This window comes from Piliocolobus tephrosceles, chromosome 15 (genome assembly GCF_002776525.5).
Source record: "Piliocolobus tephrosceles isolate RC106 chromosome 15, ASM277652v3, whole genome shotgun sequence".
Classification (NCBI taxonomy): domain Eukaryota; kingdom Metazoa; phylum Chordata; class Mammalia; order Primates; family Cercopithecidae; genus Piliocolobus; species Piliocolobus tephrosceles.
The window spans coordinates 102,069,213-102,091,565 of record NC_045448.1 but is presented as its reverse complement, the minus strand read 5'-3'; the positions used below and the strand labels follow the sequence as shown (position 1 = coordinate 102,091,565).

At 41.0% G+C, this 22,353-nt stretch overlaps 1 protein-coding gene across 1 annotated transcript in view; it reads left to right on the top strand.

Moving 5' to 3' along the window:
• IL18RAP (interleukin 18 receptor accessory protein) overlaps window positions 1-21,689 on the top strand; it is a 32,536-nt gene extending 10,847 nt beyond the window's left edge. The window contains exons 6-12 of the mRNA XM_023211327.1: window positions 6,483-6,633; window positions 10,524-10,589; window positions 12,398-12,521; window positions 14,220-14,371; window positions 16,094-16,231; window positions 20,002-20,175; window positions 20,900-21,689. Coding sequence (XP_023067095.1) covers window positions 6,483-6,633; window positions 10,524-10,589; window positions 12,398-12,521; window positions 14,220-14,371; window positions 16,094-16,231; window positions 20,002-20,175; window positions 20,900-21,315 — 1,221 coding nt within the window. The 3' untranslated portion in view covers window positions 21,316-21,689. The remainder of the gene's footprint in view (window positions 1-6,482; window positions 6,634-10,523; window positions 10,590-12,397; window positions 12,522-14,219; window positions 14,372-16,093; window positions 16,232-20,001; window positions 20,176-20,899) is intronic.
• Window positions 21,690-22,353: the final 664 nt, after the last annotated feature.

Below are 22,353 nucleotides of genomic sequence, written 5' to 3'. Positions count from 1 at the left end.
AATCTTTTGTATTTGTGTTTTGTGCAACCACTATACGTTTATGTTTTGTGGTTACTATGAGGCTTCCATAAAACACTTGTAACAGGCTATTTAAGCTAATAGCAACTTAACTTTATATACAAAAACTACACTTCCATTTCCTCTCCCCTACCTTTTATGGTTTTGATGTCAAATTTTACATTTGTTGTAGTTTCTATTTGTTAATGATTTATTACAGCTAGGTTTGTTGTTATTAGTTTTGTCTATTAACTTTCATAGTAATGATAAATGGCTTTATATAGCACCCTTACATTATTAGAGAATTATGAATATGACTATGTATTACCTACTACCATTGAATTTTTTACTTTCATATTTTTTGTTATTAATTAGCAGGCATTCATTTCAGTTTAAGTAATTCCCTTTAACAATTCTTAAAAGTAGACCACTTGGTGATGAACTCCCTTAGCTTTTGTTTGTCTGGGAAAGTTTTAATTTCCCTCTCATTTCTGAAGGACAGCTTTGCTTTGTTGGCAGTTTCTTTGTTTTTTTTTCCTTCAGAACTGAATATATCATCCCACTCTCTCATGGCTGATAGAGTTTCTGCCGAGAAATCCACTGATAGCAATATTAAGACTTTCTTGAACATGGTTAAGTTTCTCATCTCTTGCTACTTTCAGTATTCTTTCTTTGTCTTTGAATTTTTGACAATTTGATTATGATGTATCTCGGTAAACCCCTTTTGGGCTGAATTTGATTAGCAACATCTGAGTGTCCTATGCATGAATATTGTCTTTCCCTAGATTTGGGAAATTTTCAGCCAGTATTCCCTTAAATATGCTTTCTGACTTCTTTTTTCTTCCATCTTCTAAAATTGTGTGATTCTGAGTTCCCTTGAAGGTGTTCCATAACTATAAGTCTTTTTCATTCTTTTTCTTTTTGCTCCTCTGACTAGATAATTTCAAATGTCATCTTTGGTATCACTGATGCTTTCTTCTGCTTAATCAAATCTGCTGTTGATATTATAGTTCAGGTATTACATTCTTTATCTGTAGGATTTCTTTATTTTTCAAATAACCACACTTCAAGGAGAAGGATTTCTATTTAAAAATTTTTTTTCTGTTTCTCTATTAAACTTTTCATTTTGTTTGGGAATTGTTTTTAACATTTATTTTATTTTTTATACATATTTTCTTGTGGTTTCCTAAACTACTTTAAGAGGATCAGTCTGAAGTTTTTTCAGTCATTTCTTAGATCTTTACTTCCGATTTCATTATGATAGCTTTATTAGTTTCTTTTAGTGGTGTCATATTTCCTTGATTTTTCATAATCATTGGTCCTTGCATTGGTGCCTATGCAGCTGAGTAAACAGCCACCTCTTTTGGTCTTTGTAGATGATCTTTGGTGGTAGCAGACCTTCACTATTTAGTCTAGTCTGGGATTCCAGGTGGGCTAGTTGGTATCAATCCCAGATAAACAGACTTTGGTGTTGAGTTTTCTAGGTGGGCTTGGCTGTTTTCTGTGCACTGAGGTCAAGTGGAATTGCTTTCTGTGCTTCACATTCCAGTGAGACCACTTTCTGAACTCTATTGTAAGGTTGAGTCGCTGGCTGGGCTCTGTGATTGCCTCTGATCAGGCAAAGCTGCAGACTGTCTTCCCAAATAGTCTGCAACTTTACCTGATCCGAGACAGTCACAGAGCAATACCCTTCTGTCTTCCATTCACCCACAATATGAAGGAATTGCTTAATTAACTAAAAGGGCACTCAAATGCCCTACATCTGGCTGAGAAATACTGTTGTTAGAATGTGTAGTTCAGCAGGACAACATGCCAGGCTGTGAGGCAAAGTGAGTTCTCTGGGATTGCTACTTAGCAATTTGGGATGGGCAGGGGGCAGAAGCTAGGCTACACAGATGTGTGTGGGCTTGATCTTACTTCTGGGACGGGGATAGCCTTAAGCAGAGCATTGAGGCTTGATTGGGTTGCCACTCACCTTCTGGGTCTGGGTGGGGCCAGCTGCTCCCTCTGCAGATAATTTCTGACCTGTGCTTGCCTTCTGGCCCGGGGAAGGCTGCAGGAAAGTGCTGGGGCCCGGCTGGGTCACCATGCTTGGAGATTATTAATTAAAATATCTAATGACTGAAAACGTCAGAATTAAAGTGAGTTATTTATTATTTATTCTACTAACTTTTTCTATATATTTTTCTAATTTCTAAAAATGTAATGAAAAAACAGCCTTGACGTAAACAGACTTCATCTTAAATAAATAATAGTTACATTTAATGTAACAGCATTTTATGACCTTCAGCCAAGCAAATCCTCGACACAAGTCAAAATTATAATGAAGGGCAGTAGGAAAATCTCTTCTGTATTGGCCTAGGGCACCGAGATATGAGTTTTGACGACATTGCTGTGACCTCCTGTTAGTAGGACTTGCGCCTTGAATAACATTTCCATTGGTGGTTTAAGACAATCTAACTCATGCCACATTCTCTTGCCACACTTCTGACATGGCTGCTGGGTTGATTTTAAGCCCTATGTGGCATGGAAGCTTTTGTTTGTTTGTTTGTTTGTTTGTTTTAGAGATAGGATCTAATTCTGCTGCCTAGGTTGGAGTCCAGTGGTGTAATCACAGCTCACTGCAGTCTTGAACTTCTGGGCTCAAGTGATCCTCCAGCCTCAGCATCTCAAGTAGTTAGGACTACAGGCAAACACCACTGTACCCAGCTAATTTTAAAATTTTTTGGTAGAGAAAGGGTTTCACTATGTTGCTCAGGCTGGTTTCGAACTCATGATTTCAACCAATCCTCCTGCCTTGCAAAGTGCTGGTATTAGAGGTTTGAGCCATCATGCCAACCACAAAGAAGTTTGTTTTTTGAGATGGAATCTCTCTCTTTGTTGCTTAGGCTGGAGTGTACTGGCACAATCTTGGCTCACTGCAACCTCCACCTCCCGGGTTCAAGCTATTTTTGTGCCTCAGCCTCCCGAGTAGCAGAGATTACAGGTGTGGGCCACCACACCCAGTGAATTTTTATATTTTTAGCAGAGATGGGGTTTCACCATGTTGGCCAGGCTGGTCTCGAACTCCTGACCTCAGGTGATCCACCTGCCTCGGCCTCTCAAAGTGCTGGGATTACAGGTGTAAGCCATCATGCCAACCACAAAGAAGTTTTGTACTTGTACCTGATACTTCTTCTAATTTCCTGGTTCTTATAACTGGCACCTGTTGGCATCCTGTGGGCCTAGTGCTGTGTAGAACTGGTGAGCATGGTGAGACTGGCTAGATACAAAGATGAATGTGTTTCTAAATAAAGAAGAAGGTAATTTAATGAGTTTCTAGATAGGAAGCAGATAATTTAGATTATATTTCTCAAAACTGTTTCCAGGATTGAAACATTGGCCTGTTTGATTATTCTCACTATGAACATTTCAGAACTCTGAAGATCTGGACAGCTTTCTAACACGTGTTCAAAACAATCATCTATATGCTGTCTAACCAACACTGAAACAGAGGAAGCATTACCTTCCTTGTTCAGACAAGAATATTGCCACAGCTCATGGTTGTTTTAGCTTTGGGACAGCCCCATTATGAGACTGATTTATTCTGAGTTGGAAGGCAAGTCTTTTCACCAAAACTGAAATCAAGCCAGTTCTATTTTTGTTTGTGGAGTAGAATTTGTAACTTATGTTCATGATATTATATTTACTTCTGTTAAATGATAATTTGTTGTTTTTAGTTCATTCTACATGTCAAGAGGTTGGAATTCTGATTTTGAATGCTGACATATTAGCCATCGCATGCAGGTTTGTGAGGCATGTAGACGAGATCAGCATGATATGTTCTCACTCAAGCCCCTGCTAAAACTATTGACCAGGCTAGCACCAGGGATAGAGTGCTCTGCTGTTGACTCCAGTTTGATCCTTCTAGTTGCATATGATTCATTCATCCGCAACGCAAGGTGCTGCTTAATTAACTAAAAGGGCACTCAAATGCCCTGTATCTGATCATTCAGCTCACAATCTACCTTTGGTTTAACAGAGAGATCATGGGAATATTTTTCAAATGAGCAAAGATACTCTGTGTCTGCTGTACTCCTCTGAACCTCTGGTCTATTCAATTGTGGGCAATGATGAGATTACCTTGATATGATTGTTGTTAGCAACCTGGCTGATATTAACCATCACTTCCTTTTCTAAGGGTTCATAAACCATCTGTTAAATAATTAATTCAAGACTTTCACTAGAAATTGACATCTAGCCCATTATCAATAATTTCCATAATATACTCCATTCCCCTTAAAAGATAAATCTTCATTTAAAAAATCTACCAATAGAATGTTGTTAGTTGATAACTGGGGCAAGACACTGCAACTACACTTAACAGGAAAGAGCAGCATAGACAACAGAAACATAAAAGCAAAGGGGATATTCAGTGAATGGTCACACTGAATGGCTCACTGTGATGGGAGCTGAGAGTTCTTGAGTGGTTTAATTAGGACTAGAATGGAAATAAACGTTGTCGGTTGCTTATGATGGTTACGGGGACCTTGTTGATGTGTTTGAACTTTATGAGCGTGAGTCCTGATCCAGGACAGGACAGAAAGAAGTGGAAACAGGAAGAAGGTGGCAGATGCTAGTGATATTTTCATGTAATAAAATAAAAGATTAAAAGCTTTGACTGGGAGTGTGTGTAAAATAGATGAGTAGAATATTTGGAGTCTTTCTGGCTCAACATATGTTCACAGTATTTACCAAGTTAGAGATAGTAGTAGTAAATTCAATTAGGCGCAGGAAAGCTGTGATGAATATAGACCTGGACACAATGAGTCTATGATAAGGAACATTAAAATGGACATGGAAAACCTGAAGGCACCAGGGAGAATGGGCCAGGGAAGAGAGTGAAAGAAATGCAGGTCTTTGGAGTCTTCCCAGACTAGGTAGTGGAAGCCCCGCTAGGAACCCCACTGCGTTGCCCAAATCCAGGAAGTACCATTCCCATAGAATAACACAGTGTGCGTGATGCTCAGTAGCTGTACTGGTGGGTAGTATAAGAAATCGATAATATTGCAGTATAATAACTGTGTTCTTCTCCCTGTTTCACACATACCTTTAAAAGTCCTTTGCAGTGTCTTCAGCTTTTTTTTTTTTTTTTTTTTTTATGCCTCCATTTGTTTGAAGACTTACGGACACTATTCATCCAGATTCACAGTGGTGGATGTTCCTGTTTCCATATTCTGTTCATGACTGCTTCACATATGAGCAAAACCAAGAGTTCCCTGTGCAGCTGCATTAGCCTCTCTTTGTCCCATGAAGATGATCTGTAGTTGTATTATCAGAATGGGTTTCCCATCATCCTTGGCATAAATTGCTTCTCCCTAATTTCTTTTCTTTGATGTTTCCTCTAAGTTCCATTTCATAAAGTCTTAATGATACACACTAAGCCTCACTTACCTTTTTATGGATAAAATGATGTATTATTCCCCATCCTCCCCCGTGGCTTAGGTGAGGTCTTAGGGGTGGCTCTGTGTCCTCCCTCCATCACGTTCTCATGCGATTTATGACATGCCTCTTCCCCAAATTCTGATCTTTGTATGTTATCACTGCGTCCTCTGAAGCTTTATCTTTGAATTTCCCCCTGTGTTTTAAAACTTCCTTTGGAAAAGTTCCTGATTCTTGAGATCATCTAGTATATATTTAGCCTTGTATACCACCACCTCTTGGCCTTGTTTTGCTTCCTGTCCACAGCTGCCCTTCTCTGGCCGGTCTGTCCCCACCCTTAGTCTCCTTTCCAGCCTGCTGGAAATTCCTTCTTGGACCACAGGAAACACACTAGGGATGTGGCATGGGGGAATCCCAGCTTCTACCAGTAGGCAGGCAAAGTGGAAGGGAAATTCTTCAATCAGAAAATGAAACTCAGAACCAGAAAAAAATGAGACTGATTCTCAGTGCTCTCACTTACCAGCTTTGTCAGAGAGAGAGAAAAAAGCCACTCATGTTCCAGAACCTCTGTTTATATAATATATGTAAGTATTTATTTATAAGTGTGTATCTGTTTATATATGTAAATATATACAATATATGTTATATATATGTGTGTATATATGTGTGTGTGTGTGTGTGTATGTGTATGTATACAAACACACATTAAAAATTCATTTTGGTGTCAGCCCTTAGAATACTACATGTCTTCTAGAATACTCTCAGGGCTACAAGTCACGCATGCTCTGGGAAGTCCTATGTTAAATAGCTCTTTAGGGGCTGATCAGGTTTGGAGGTTCGACTCTCTCGTTTTTACACATAATGCAATTGTATTAGAAAATGCCTCTTGTTTCAAATATACAAGCACAGTTTTTGAACACAATGTCTTCCTAGCTTGTGGGATACCCTTATCTTGGATTGACCTTCTTCCTCCCTGTTCAAATTTGTGAGATTTTCCTTTAGGTATGTATTTCATACAGTTTTTCTAGGCAAAAATTATCTGCTTAAAATATCTTTTGGATTAGAATGGAAAACTCCTCTCTATGACAAGGAGCAACCGAATCGTAGTGGATGAAGTTTACGTCTATCACCAGGGCACATACGTATGTGATTACACTCAGTCGGATACTGCAAGTTCGTGGACGGTCAGAGCTGTTGTTCAAGTAAGAACCATTGGTAAGTGAGATTTTTATCTCAAGATTGAGATCTGAGAGCCAAATTAAAATTATCTTCTTTTGACTTAGTTAGTTTTTCCTCTCAGGGAAAAAAAAGGATAGTCATACACTTGTAATCACATAAAACCTTTCATGTGAGCAAACATCAAAGTTGCCATCCCCCAAGGAAGAATAAGTTCTGAAACAGGTTCAAATTCTCACAAGTTGGGTTGTCCATGAATACGTCCCTGATTTGCTTTTGTAATAAATTTAAAAAATGTATTAAACATTTTACACACAGAAATATTGTGACATCCAGGTACCTATCACCAGTTTTAACCATGTTACAATTTTCCCACATGCTTAAAATCATAATTTTTTTTTCTTTAAAGAAACAAAGCATTGCAAAGACAACTTGAGGTCTGTGATCCCATTCTCTTCCAGGCCTTTGTTTCTACAGTATAATCACATCTTGTCATGTATATCATTTCCATTTATGTTCTTACACTTTTTCTACATACGTATGCATCTATTAATAAAATAGAATATTGTTTTGAGTTATGAAATGTGTTTGTGTCATAAACACTTGCTATTATATTAAATTATTGGTTTGTCAATTTACACACCCATTAGCAGAAAATGCCCTTTATTCCCAAATAATATTTGGTGTTATCAGACTTTATGACTGGTGTTAAGTGGAGCTTCTTTTTTGTTTGTTGTTTTCTACTCCATAGTATACTTCCCTGGCTAATATGAGGTTGAGCAGCTTGCTATATGTTTTGTGGTTCATTGACTTTCTTCTGCAACTTGTCTATTTTTGCCCTAACCTTTCCCTTGGGTCATTCTTACTAGATCCGCAAGTATCAGCTTGAATCAACTATGTGATAGAATTAATTTAAATGTGGCCTAAGAAGTCAAAACATAAAAGAGCCAGTCACTCATGCTTTATATCAAAGAGCTACAGAGTGGTTGACGTAGCTCTTAGTTAAGATATTAATCTTCTTTTAATACAAGATACAAACCACACGGAGCACCCCAAGACCAAGTGAAACTCTCCTGCTCATTGCACCCTCTAGCATTCAGAATTATTTTATATTACTTTAGATTAGATCTTACATAGATTTCATTTTATATTATTAGATTGCTCCTTGAAAGAGAAGTTAGAATGTGAATACCCCACTCGCACGACTTTCCCCCTCCAAGTGATGTGTAATTGTACTTTTATTCAGCCATCACTCAGCTCCTCAAATTCTTAATGGCATAATCTGCTTTTCTCTCACCCGAGGGACACCTTGCAACATCTGTTGCACCTATTTCAGTCAATCCCTCTCTGTCATCATCCCTGTCTTCCTCATTTAGTCATTCATTCTCGCATTTATTCATTTCCACACAAATATTTACTGAACACCTAATATGTGTCAGGCTTGGAGCTAAGGCTGCAAGAATGAGTGCCCGGCTGCTTTATCTGGCCTCCAAGAGCTTTCCATTTTGGGAAGAAGACAAAGGTGAAACAAGTTATTACAATACAGTGCAGTGAGAGAAAGGAGCACTATGGGCACATGGAGGCCCACCAGACCCAACCTGGAGAAGCCCGCTCCAAGTGAGAACTGACGGATGAGGACACACCAGCTCAGTAAGGGTGGGGGAGCTTCCATTCCAGACTGAGGCAGCAGGAGAGCTGATGTCCAGGAGATAAAGAAGAGCATCTGGGAGCAGGACTAACATCACACTCTTCTAATACGTGTGAGGTGTTATGAAGGAACAATGGGGAGGCATTGAGGATTTTAAGTGGGAGAATGTCATGACTGAATTTGTATTCAAGATAGATCACCTTGTTTGCCGGGTTGGAAGTGGGTTTTTAAGAGCAAGAATGGGGGCAGGGAGAAGAGTTAGGAAGTTCTGTGGTCAAACAGGCAATTGCTGATGGGGATCTGAACTAGGGAGTGGTAGAGGGAATGGAGAGAAGTGGATGACTTTGGAAATGTTCAGGAGGTACATCTAAAGGATTTGGTGTTCGGGAGCAGGGAAGAAGGAAAGCAGGTGTCATGGATACCAGCCAGCCTTTGAGCTGGTCAAGGAGGGAATCTGCTGACAGAGCACATCAATACAGAGGATGAGAGCAGGCACAGTCATGGAGCAGCAGACTTGACTCATGGTTAAACTATGCCTCTGCTTGTGCTGTGAATAGACCTAGTAGAGGTTATGAGAAGTGGCTGGACTTGTAAGTCAACAGAGCATGATGATGGTTTTTATGTAAAAGGTAGGAGAAAGAGAAGAATCAAGGATGTTTTTGTTTTCTGCCCTGGATAAGTTAGGGAATGGTGGCACCATTTAACGAGACTCAAAAAGCTGAAGGGAAAGAGCATTTGAAGAGGAGATTAAGTATTAGGCTTAAAAGGACTTTTAGTCATCCAAGGCATGATGACAAGTAGGTATTTGGACAAGCCAGTCTGGAGAAGTTAGGGCTGGAGGTGTGAATGTGAAGATGGTCAATTTTTACATAATATCTGAAGCCAAAGAACTGAATGAGATCACCTAGGAAGTGAGCATAGAGACAGAAGGGCCTAGAGCTGAACCCGGGAATGCTTGAAGAGGTGGAAAAGAGGAAGACAATCCTCAAAGGGGATGAGAACATACATCAGCAAGTGAATATCAGTGGAAGGGTGGCGAGAAGAGCAGCAAAGAAAGTGAAATTGATGAGGTAGAAAAGACATAACCTCAGGCACCAAGACCTTTCATAGGGAAGAGGCCTAGAGGGTAAACTTAATACCCAGGGGTATCAGGAGGAGTGAAAGAACACTAGGAGAGGACTAATAGTTAAAAGAGACACAGAGGAAGGGACAGGCACAGAGAAGCGAATATAGTGGTTGAAGGTAAGCAGTAGAGTACAGGCACATGGAACCAAAAGAAGAGAGGGTTTCAAAGAGAGCATGGCCAACACTGTCCAATGCTGCTAAGAGGTAAAGTAGATGAAATTTGATTATGCCCAGTGGATTTAGGTGCATGGGAGGCACTGGTAAGTTAAGCTAAAGCAGTTTCAGTGGAATGATGGTGGCGGAAATCAGGTTCTATAGGAGGTGAGTGGGTGGAGGGAATTAGCACAGAGAACTGCCTTTCAAGAATTTGGCTGGGAAGGAAGGAGAATAAGTGAAGCTGGGGATATAAGGCAGGGAGTGTTTTCTCTTTTTTAGGATGATGAGACTGAGCATGAATAAATGTTGATGAGAAGAAGCCCAGAGAAAGACAGAGAGAGGGAAAGAGAGACAACTTAAAAATACAGGACTGAGAAGGTGCAAAGGGGAGAAGGAGGATTCTGAGAAGTAAAAGTAGATGATGTCAACAGCAAAGACCCTGAATTTTTCTTTATCCAGAAAAAGACACAGCTTCAGGAGGAAGTTTGACAGTGGAGGCGTATTTGAAAGTTTGTGGCAAGAAGTTGATTGATAAAATTGTTAATTAAGGACTGGACTCTTTATTTTGAAATAAACCATGAGTTAAAGGATGGAGAGGTGGACTCAGATATGCTTGACTTGCACAGTTTCTCGGGCAGATTCTCCTTTTGGTTCAATTACTCAGCCAGATGGCACCACAAAGAAATCTTGTAGGAAAAGACAGGGATAGGAGATTAAGTCTGCAAGGGGCAGGATTAGTGTGAAAGAAAATACATGCAGGAGGAGATGGATCAATTAATAACTAATGTTCTACCAGCACCCACAACCTGATGTGGCAGTCATTCTAGGGGGCAAGCTTTTTACATGGAAACCAGAATTCCTAAACTTACAGATAATGGGTAAAATTTGAAGACAGATCCCTAAGACATTTAGATCAAAGTGTGGCTGTGCACCCAAGTCTTCATTAAGCAGGCCTTCAGACTTCTCAATGCAAATAATAATCTTTGTTTTCATCTTTCAGTGGGAGACACTAAACTCAAACCAGATATTCTGGATCCTGTCGAAAGCACACTGGAAGTAGAACTTGGTAAGCTGGGCCTCATCACCTTTGAATGACACCTTTGAATGCTGGGAGCAGGTCTAAGTGTGATAGAAGGAAAACAGCATTGGGATTTCCAGTCAAACAGAATTGGGTGTGAATTTTAACTCAGCCATTGACTAGTTTTGTGACCTTGCACAGTTACTTCATCCTTTAAGCCTCAGTACTTAAATCTGCAAATAGCTATCATAAAACTGACCCTAAAAGATTATATTGTGGGCTGGGCGTGGTGGCTCATGCCTGTAATCCCAGCGCTTTGGGAGGCTGTGGTGGGTAGATCACTTGAGGTGAGGAGTTTGAGACCAGCCTGGCCAACATGGTGAAACCCCATCTCTACTAAAACTACAAAAATTAGCCGGGTGTGGGGGTGGGTGCCTGTAATCCCAGCTACTCAGGATGATGAGGCAGGAGAATCACCTGAACCTGGGAGGCGGCGGTTACAGGGAGCCGAGATTGCGCCATTGCACTCCATCCTGGGTGACAGAGCGAGATTCCATCTCAAAGAAAAAAATTATATTGAGAAATAATGGGACAATGTATGTTAAATGGCTGGAGCATAAAACATGATCAATAGATTTTTATCCTTTCTTAACTTCCCCAGGAACAGGTGGTTTTGTATATGTTGGTTCGGTCTATCAGTTATGACTACAAATTCACCAACCTGAGTAGCATTAACTCTTACGAATATGACATTTAGTCTGGCATTTAAGAAAATTGCAGTAGAATTCTACAACCCCTGCTCAAACAATTTGTATTTCAAAGTAGTGTCTTCTTGGGGGTTGAGGAGAAATCGACTTCCCTGTGGTCTCATTTTATTTTGTCAACTTCAATAACATCTCTGTCTTTCTACACAGACAAATAAGAATTGTTGTATTTAAAATAAAATGCTGTTTTTCTTTTAATAATATAAATATTTTCGAAAATGCTACTAAAAGATTTATTATTTTAAAAAGAAATGTAAAACTGCATATTATGATATAAGATCACTAGGTGGCAGGAGTGGTGTGTTCTGACTCCAGTAATAGCACTTGCTATATGCTATATGCTCAACATCACGGGAGTGGAAGGAAGGAGGAAAGAAGTAGGAAAAACTTAGATTAATTCAGATAGTCAACTTACATATGTATTAGTGAATTATAAGGTATTACCAGTGGAAAAACGTTAAGGTGCGAAGATGAGTTTTCAAATGGAGCTCCTAATCATTTCATGGTTAAATATGAAGTTTGAGGCAGAGCATATCCGAATATTCCTCATGGAAAAAAATGGGTAGAAAAAAGTTAGTCTCATAATATGCATGTCCATCCATAGTGAATTGTTCAGAAAAGTTGCTTAATATCAAAATAATTTTTTATTTAAACCACGTGCTACAATAACGTTATGATTTTTACTTAATAAACAAGTATTGGATAGTAAAATTGTCTTTATGGACACACCTTGTGCTTCAATAGTAGTGTAGCAGACCGGGCTGATCTCAGAAACTCCTCATTTTCTTAGTTTTTCTTAGTGTCTCCCTCAATCCACATAAGAACCCTTAGTGATATAATCATGCTCATCTTCATTTTAAGAACATACGGTCATACGGTTGAGATAGAAGGATTGCCCATTAGAACAAAGGTACCTGGTTTTATGCATTTCTGAAGGAGAGATGTGTAGACGTTTCATTATTTCTGGCACACATATTCTACCTGCAAACCTGACTGCATCAGGAAACAGCTCCTGGCGACATCTTCCTCCCAAACAGGACAAAGTGTTCTCACCAGCTTCCTTCTTGTTTTCTCCGGCCTCTTCATTTTCAGGAAAGCCTTTAAATATTAGCTGCAAAGCACGATTTGGCTTTGAAAGGGTCTTTAACCCTGTCATGAAATGGTACATCAAAGATTCTGACCTAGAGTGGGAAGTCTCAGTACCTGAGGCAAAAAGGTAAGAAAAAACCTCACGGATTCTGTTCTCTGCAATTCAGAAGAGATGCTTTTACCTTTAGAAACGTCTAAAATAAACAGTCGATGGTGTAACCACGAGCACCGACTAGTGGTGAAAATAAAAGTACAGAAATGCAAATTGCAAAGGGCCATTGAATGAATACCTGAAGCAACTTAACCCTGAAAAAGAGGATCAGAGGAGGGCTCTCTGTCTTGAAATCCTTGGGAGCTATTATGTTGTTTGAGAAATTTGACTTGGTTTCTTGCTCTCTGGGGCACAGAACCCAGATCAGTGGTTAGAATTTACTGGTGAGATATTTTGGCCAGTAGAAAACCCTAGCTATTTGGAGCTATCCAATCACAAGAAAAGTTGACCTCCAGTCCCCAGAAGGATCAAAGGGCATGGATCCAATGATGTCCAATCAGACATATCTCTAAAGGATGAATTCCCTGATTTTTCCAAGATGTGACCCAGAGTAAGAGTCTATGCATTAAGCACCTTCTTCTGATACTTAATAGATATCAATAAGTAAATGCAATATCATTTTGAAAAGTATACATCATTACAACAAAAGTACAGAACAGATTTTGGTCACAACAATAAAATTTAGCAAGAATTTCTAAGATCAGGAAGGTCATTGGGACCCATCTTAAGCTGATATTGCATTAGAACTCACAGTAAGAGAGTGTAGTCAAGAGAGTATGCTTTGACATCACCCACCCTTGGGTTTAAACCCATTTTCTTTTCTTTCTTTTTTTTTTTTTTTGAGATGGAGTCTTGCTCTGCCGCCCAGGCTGGAGTGCAGTGGCCGGATCTCAGCTCACTGCAAGCTCTGCCTCCCGGCTTAAACCCATTTTCTATTTAGTGGCAACATGACCCTTAGCCCCTGTGAGCCTCCATCACCCCATTGATAATCTACAGATGATAACCTACACTTTGCAAGCTTACTGGGAGGGATGGTTACAGCAGAAGTGTTATGCCTATCAGAATGTATGACAGGCAGGAAGCACTCAGTGAATAGGAGCTGGCATTGTGGTCTCAGAGCAACACAGCCTAAAACATCATCCACATACACAAAATTTCTTAACACAAAGATGGATTGTAGATTGGCAACTTCAGAGAAGTCAAATTGTGAATAAATGCCAAGACTGCCAACTCCCTGGATGGAGCAGCGTGGCACAAGCCCAGGAATCAGGCTGCCCATTCCCTGCGGTGTTGTCTAAGGCCGCTCACCCACCTTTTTTGCCGTGTCCTTGTTGCTGGCCAAGGCCATTATGATCGTATTATACTCTAGGGCTCCTGAGAGGTGAGGAATGGAGGGCATTAAAGTCAATATTTGGTGCACAGAGGAAGTCCATATTTGGTATACATAGTAAACCTTCAGTAGGAGTTGGTCATTTTAAATATTTTTCTTAAGGTTTTGTTATTATCTATTCTCAAGGCGAATTCTTAGAGTAAGGAAGGTCAGATGAGTCTCACAAGTAAATAATGTCTTAGCTTGAATGCTTAGAAGAGTCAATAATTGAGTCAAGAACGAGCCTTTTTTGACCATCTTACATTCTCGTGGTATCTTCTTGTACTATTGATCTCACAGTTCTCTAAAAGTCAAACTATTGGCTGCTTATACGCGTTCCAAATGCTGCAAATGGGTGCCAATGTGTGTTACTGAATGGAGCGATATTTTTTCTCCTTTCTCAGTATTAAATCCACTTTAAAGGATGAAATCATTGAGCGTAATATCATCTTGGAAAAAGTCACTCAGCGTGATCTTCGCAGGAAGTTTGTTTGCTTTGTCCGGAATTCCATTGGAAACACAACCCAGTCTGTCCAACTGAAGGAAAAGAGAGGAGGTAAGCCCGGAAGGCTGCCCAGGAGGCATGAAACTGCTTCCACTTGAGAGGGGAGGAGTTTTCCTAGAGAATAATAATAATGATGACAGCGATTACATTTTCTAGATGACAGACATTGTTCTAAGCACTTTCCTTGTGTCAACCCACTTAATACCTTGACCAAAGCCACACAACTAGTAAACTGCATATGATTGGTTTAGAGCTAGTTCTTTTAAGTAATACTCTGCGTTTGGGAGGCTGTGTTGGAAAAGCAACTCTTTCATGCACTCATTCATTCATGCATTCATTCTACAATAGCTACAGGTGTGCCCAGAGTGGCAGGCATTGTGCTAAGACCTACCTCCCTTTCCAATTTTTCTTTCCTGGCTTCCAAATCCAGAGGACACGATGGGTTCATGTTCTGATGAACGGAGAATGGAAGAGAGGAGTAATCTTGTTCATTGTTCAAAATGGTGTGTGTATATCATGGATATATATTTTAAAAAAAAAACTGGAGTAGAAATTCTAGGTAAGGAATAGCATTTGAATTTCTTTAAAAAGATGCCCAGAGATGAAATTGATATCATTGATTCCTTTAATTAATAGATAACTATAGTTATAAGCAGGTTTGAATATTTCTGAGGCTTAAACAAGACGAAGTGTGTTCTGGCCTGTAGTAAATGCTCTGTTAAGGGGGTTTTCCCCTATGGGTGTACGCAGGAGATCCCTCATGTCAGGTAAGCCAGATGGGACTCCTGGTCTCAGGAAATGTAGGCTGCGGTAGGAATGATAATACAGGAAAATAACTTACAATATGCAACGAGAGAGATGTAAATGGATTGTGTGGAAGTTTACGAGGGTAAAAAAATGAAATGAATATGCTAAGTTTCCTAGGCCATCCTGATCAGGATCTGCCCATTCCCCTGAGGTCTCTAGTGTTTATTGTAAGACAGGACTCAAAATGTGATTTTTTAAAATTTTATTTTACTAGGTTTCGGGGGTACAGGTGGTTTTTGGTTGCATGGATAAGTTCTTTATCTAAAATCTTTAGATTTTTGAGATTTTGGCATACCCGTCACCCGAGCAGTGTACACTGTACCCAATGTGTAGTCTTTTATCTCTCACTCGCTTCCCAGCCTTCTCCCACCTTCTCCAAAGTCCATTGTATTATTCTTAGGCCTTTGTGTCCTCAAAGCTTAGCTCCCGCTTATAAGTGAAAATACACGATGTTTTGTTTTTTATTCCTGAGTTACTTCACTTAGAATAATGGTATCCACCATCTTGGCTAACAAGGTGAAACCCCGTCTCTACTAAAAATACAAAAAAAATTAGCCGGACGTGGTCGCAGACTTCTGTAGTCCCAGCTATTCCTGAGGCTGAAGCAGGAGAATGGCGTGAACCCGGGAGGCGGAGCTTGCAGTGAGCCAAGATTGCGCCACTGCACTCCAGCCTGGGCCACAGAGCAAGACTCTGTCTCAAAAAAAAAAAAAAAAAAAAAAAAGTCTCCAACTCCATCCAGGTTGCTGCAGATGCCATTATTTTGTTCCTTTTTATGGCTGAGTACTATTCCATGGTGTGATTTAAGAGGTTTCCAGATTCACAGAAACTGCTGCTAGTGGCAAGGATTTTGATAAAATAATAGAGCTGGAAAAGGTGTTGGGTGGGCCATAGCGCCGGCCTGAACGTGGTCGTGGTCCAATCCCACTGCCTCTGTGTCTCTTCATACTGGCCCTGTCTCCACAGTGGTGCTCCTGTACATCCTGCTTGGCACCATCGGGACCCTGGTGGCCGTGCTGGTGGCGTGTGCCCTCCTTTACAGGCACTGGATTGAAATAGTGCTGCTGTACCGGACCTACCAGAGCAAGGACGAGACGCTGGGGGGTAAGGTTACCTCCGCGTGCGGCCCTCTGACTTTTCTTCTGGGAATTGACTTGGAGCAGGACATCAGAAAATCCCATCACTACCCCTTGGCTCGTTTCCTCAGAGTTACCTTATAAAAGAATTTCAAATGTCCCCTGCCAGCCAGGGCAGAGCATAAAGAAGGAGCTGAAGAAAGAAATGTCCCCATGGATAAAGTCATGCCCCTGAGGTTTTGAGGCCTTCCTCCAGGTCTAGTGATCTCACACTGAGGAAGGCTGGAGAAACAATTATTTTTTTTCATTCCAGTTGCCAGGAATCTTGTAGGCAATGCTATTGTGAAACATGCTGAACTTAAAAACAATCCCTGTATAACCAACCTAAAGTAATAGGGCACATGACTGGACATCTCTGTGCCTTTGTTTCCTCATCTATAGAACAGGATGGTCATAGCACCAATTGCAAAGGATGCTGTGAGGGCTCATTGATGTATTCTTAAGACACATTAAGTCTGAATTTATCTATTTATTTATTTATTTATTTATTTATTTATTTATTTATTTATTCGTTTTGAGATGGAGCCTTGCTCTGTCTCCCAGGCTGCAGTGCGGTGGCACCATCTCAGTTCACTGCAATCTCCGCCTCCCAGGTTCAAGCCATGTTCCTACCTCAGCCTCCTGAGTAGCCAGGATTACAGGCATGCGCTACCACGCCCAGCTATTATTTGTGTTTTTAGTAGAGACTGCTGGGTTTCACCATTTTGGCCAGGCTGGTCTCGAACTCTTGACCTCAAGTGATCTGTCCGCCTTGGCCTCCCAAAGTGCTGGGATTACAGGCGTGAGCCACTGTGCCCGGCCACATTAAGTATTTAGAATGGCGCCCAGCACATGGTAAGTGCTCAGCATGTGCTGGGCTGTGACTGTTTCTTGAGGACTAGAGTGTATGCCTGCCATGTGTGTTAGCTACTTTAATGGTCACAGCAATCCTACCAGCCAGGCAGAGAGACAGGAAGTCATGTGCCTAAAATTGAACCACTGGAAGGCACTAGAGTTTGGGATTTGGGCACAGGTTGTCTGGATTAAGAGGTCTCATTAGCTGTTACCTCAGTTAGCCTCATCTGTAAAATGAGGGCTTTAAAGATGGTGGGAATGCCCCCGAAAGTGAGAAGTCCTGTAAAATGCAAGCACTATTACTATGAAGGACGTGCCTGTCAATATTTGAGGCAGGATAATCATGTTCATTGATGTTTGCTTCTTTGGAATAGAAGCGTTGCTTCTGTTTTTTTTCTAGTCCTGGAAATCTCTAAGGTTAGAAGGTTTGCAGTTTTAGTAAATGACTCTGTCGCTTAAAAAAAGCAGAATCCCTTTCTGCTAGATTTCGGGGATAATTATTTATCTTACTGAGAGGGCCCTCCAAACTCCAGTGCTTTCCCAAACTAGGAATTCAGTGAGGAGTTGTCAGATCCTTAGGGGAAGAAAGGGTGAATAAAGACTAGCATGGGAGGCTGGGTGTGGTGGCTCACACCTGTAATCCCAGCACTTTGGGAGGCCAAAGTGGGAAGAATGCTTGAGCTCAGGAGTTTGAGACCAGTCTGGGCAACATGGTGAAACCTGCCTCTACAAGAAATTTTTTTAAAGTTAGCTGGGCGCCCCTGTAGTTCCAGCTACTTAGGAGGCTGAGGTGGGAGAATCACCTGAGCCCAGGAAGTCAAGGCTGCAGTGAACCATGATTACATCACTGCACTCCAGCCTGGATGACAGAGCGACACCCTATCTCAAAAAAAAAAAAAAAAAAAAAAAAAAGGTGGCCAGGAGCAGTGGCTCACATCTATAATCCCAGCACTTTGGAAGGCCCGGGCAGGCAGATCACTTGATGTCAGGAGTTTAAGATCAACCTGGCCAACATGGTGCAACCCCATCCTTACTAAAAATACAAAATGTAGCCAGGCTTGGTGGCGGGCACCTGTAATCCCAGATACTCAGGGAGCTGAGAGAGGAGAATCACTTGAACCTGGGAGGTGGAGGTTGCAGTGAGCTGAGATCACACCACTGCACTCCAGCCTGGGTGACAGAACACGACTCCGTCTCAAAAAAAAAAAGAAAAAAAAAAAAAAGAAAAAGAAAGAAAGAAATGCATCAGTCACATCTTTCTTTAGACTAGCTATTGAGAATACACACTAGAAATCCTTACGCCAAATGTTTTTAAGATTTATTTGAATAGCTTTTTTGAATGAAGGAAATTATGTAATCAATGTCTTAAAATGCTACTTACCTGAAGATTCTGGAACTTGTGTAGAACAGTCAGTCAATGGGGAAACATTTACTTGTGTCCTTTCTCTTTCTACTTTGCAAAGACAATTGTTTTAGTGATCAGATCCGGAGGCAGAATCCAGTTTTCAAGCACAGGGATGCAGCGCCCTCTGTTGGCCAACCTAACATTTTTTAGCAAAATGACTGCTTTGGAGTTAATGCTGAGTAACCAAAATTTCAGAGATGTAGAATGTTAGAATTCTGGAAGACGTCAGAGGTCATCTAATACTCCACTCTCTAATTTTATGACTAAATAAATGTAGTTTCCAGGTTATGGAAAAATTTTAGTTTGTTGGGATTTCACATGATATGGAAGGAATAGAGGCAACTATGGTGTGTTACACATTTAAACAGCACAGCACCTACCTGCCAGCCATGCTCCACAAGTCTCGTCCTTCCTACATGAGCAATGAGGTGCTTCATAGGTTAGTTTCCCAAACTCAGCTCTTTGGCATCCTCCTCTATTGATTCTGGGACCTTCCTTTTTGGTACCTGGTACTTCCATCCACTGAGGCATCTTTTTAGGTTCACCTTGAACATGGTGTAAGCTAAACAGCACCAGCCATCAGTGCTATTGTTTGCCATTTTGTAACAATACTTTGACAGGGATTGTGGGAACTGCTGGAATACGAATCTGATGTACCCCATTCCAAAGCCTGTGAGTTAAGTTTTGGGATTTTCTACTTCTTCCAGTTAGTTCCTTAGTCTCAGTAATCATATGCATTTATAAAGTATGCATATGAAAATATAGGATATTTTCAAGGTCTCATATGCCTCTGTTGACTGTATTATAAAATAATGATTTATATAATATGTAAAATAATTCAGTCAACAGAGACATATGAGACCTTGAAAATATCCTGTAACGAGTTCTATACATACAGTTTTCCATCTAGAATAGAGGGGAATGGACATTTATCTTGAGCCTCCTATGAGTCAGGTACCAAGAAATTCATGTACATTATCTCATGAAACCCTCAAAACAGCCTGCCCAGGTGATTGTCTTTATTTTACATATGGGGATTCACATATCAGCATATGTGCCACCAGCTCTCCGAGGAAGTACTATTTCTCCTTGGATACAATGTGCTGGGTGTTGGCAGCACTTTGCTTACTGGATATCATCATGTTGGATGGGGCAGACTCCTGTTTGATGTGTGACTGAGACAGAAACACTGCAGGTGCAAAGAAGGCTCAGAGAAACTCCTGAGTTCATGTGATTTAAACAAAGAATGCCTCAGCCGTTTGATCTAACCTCAGTGAAAATGCAAAAGTGCTTCATAAATCAGAATTCAATTTGGGGTGAACTATCAATACCACTCAGTGGTATGATTTTAAAATGAATTTTTAAAGTCAATTTAGTAAGTATCCCAAATCTTATTTCTTATTCATTTACCATACGTTTCAAGCATATGTGTGTGTACCATGATAGTAAAAAAAAAAAAGTAAATGACTTATGTTTTTATAATGTTTCCTATTCTTCAGATAAAAAGGATTTCGATGCTTTCGTATCCTATGCAAAATGGAGCTCTTTTCCAAGTGAGGTTACTTCATCTCTGAGTGAAGAACACTTGGCCCTGAGCCTATTTCCTGATGTTTTAGAAAACAAATATGGATATACCTTGTGTTTGCTTGAAAGAGATGTGGCTCCAGGAGGAGGTAAGTCCAACAGGTCAAGAAAAACTACAATGCAAAAAGGGCGGTTCAATGCAATCTCCATCTCCATCCTTTCTTTTGGAATATAGATCTGGGAGATTACATGAGGTTAGAACATCTTGGGCAACAATACAGAAACTATATGTTCCAGAGATGTGCTCCATTATCAAACAGATCCATCTGCAGGAGAAAACAATGATATGGGGCCCTAGGTGGGCCTTCTAGGACAAAGATACCTCTCCTGGCTTCGCAGCTGAAGGTTGTCTCGGTCACCACAATTTAGTGGCCCCTCTGATTTCTGTGACTCTGCCTCCCACAAAGCTCTCTCGGCACCGGTCAAGCAGACTTCTCAGGCCTGGACCGAGCCCTGGACACTCTGAGAGGTTCAGATCTCAGCCTGTCCTGCTGGCCTCCTCCTCCTCAGATATCCCCACCAAGGAACCTGGGATGTTCCATGGCTCCCATTATCCCAGCTTACCTAGTTCCAGTTGGCTTTGTTCCTAGAGGAATTGCCAATTGGGGGAGACTGAACACAAAGCAGGGAATGTAAAGGTGAGAGTCACTAGACATGGCAGCGTATCTCCAACTGGCAATAGAGCTGATACAGTGTAAGTGGTAGAGTAAACATGTCTCCCTTCCTCCTTATGTAAGAGAATCCATTGCAAGGACCTCTCTGACTCAAGGTTTAACAATATCAGTTGCAAATAATCAAATGTTGTATTTCCAGTGTATGCAGAAGACATTGTGAGCATTATTAAGAGAAGCAGAAGAGGAATATTTATCTTGAGCCCCAACTACGTCAACGGACCCAGTATCTTTGAACTGCAAGCAGCAGTGAATCTTGCCTTGGATGATCAAACACTGAAACTCATTTTAATTAAGTTCTGTTACTTCCAAGAGCCAGAGTCTCTACCTCATCTTGTGAAAAAAGCTCTCAGGGTTTTGCCCACGGTTACTTGGAGAGGCTTAAAATCAGCTCCTCCCAATTCTAGATTCTGGACCAAAATGCGCTATCACATGCCTGTGAGAAACTCTCAGGGATTCACGTGGAACCAGCTCAGAATTACCTCTAGGATTTTTCAGTGGAAAGGACTCAGTAGAACAGAAACCACTGGGAGGAGCTCCCAGCCTAAGGAATGGTGAAATGAGCCCTGGCGCCCCCTCCCGGCCAGTCGCTGGGATAGAGATTTTGCTGGACAGAACTCACATCTCTGTGTGTGTGTGTTCAGGCTGATAGGAAATTCAGAGTCTCCTGCCAGTGGCGAGCAAGCTTGATGGGCAATGGAATGGGATTGAGACTGTGGTTTACAGCCTTTGATCTCCTGGACTGGACAGAGGGCGAGTGAATTCTCTACACCTTGGGTACTTTCAGTACACAACACCCTTAAGATTTCCCAGTGGTCCGAGCAGAATCAGAAAATACAGCTACTTCTGCCTTATGGCTAGGGACTTTCATGTCTACCATATATTGTACATATGACTTTATGTATACTTGCAATCAAATAAATATTATTTTACTAGAAAGAGTGATTTTTTTTTTTTTTTTTTTTTTTTTTGAGACAGAGTCTCATTCTGTCACCCAGACTGGAATGCATGTTCTTGGCTCACTGCAACCTCCGCCCCCTGGGTTCAAGCAATTCTCCAGCCTCAGCCTCCCTTGTAACTGGGATTACACACATGCACTACCATGCCCGGCTAATTTTTGTATTTTTAGTAGAGACAGGGTTTCACCATGTTAGCCAGGCTGGTCTCGAACTCCTGACCTCAGGAGATCCGCCCACCTCAGCCTCCTGAAGTGCTGGGATTACAGGCGTCAGCCATCACATCTAGCCTTAAAAACAAAGAATTTCTGTAAAGAAGACAATTCTTACTCCATGGTCAGCCAACAACTCTGGAGCACAGAAAGTATAAAAGGTAAAGACTAACAGGACCCAGAATAGACAGGGCTAGGGTTGGTTTCTACTGTGTCCTTATGTGAAGTGCCCACACTGGGTGGATGAACTAGAGGAAGAATCCCTTTTTTGGGGGGACAGCTGCAGTCTGTGCCAGGATATAGGCTTGGAAAGAAGAGTAGAGTTAATTTCAGTTCCTCCGTGTGATGTCGGCCAGAGATCTTTGTGTTAGGTATAAAAGTGTAAGTCCTTACCCTGGGCCCCTGGAAGTATAGACCAACTGGACCAA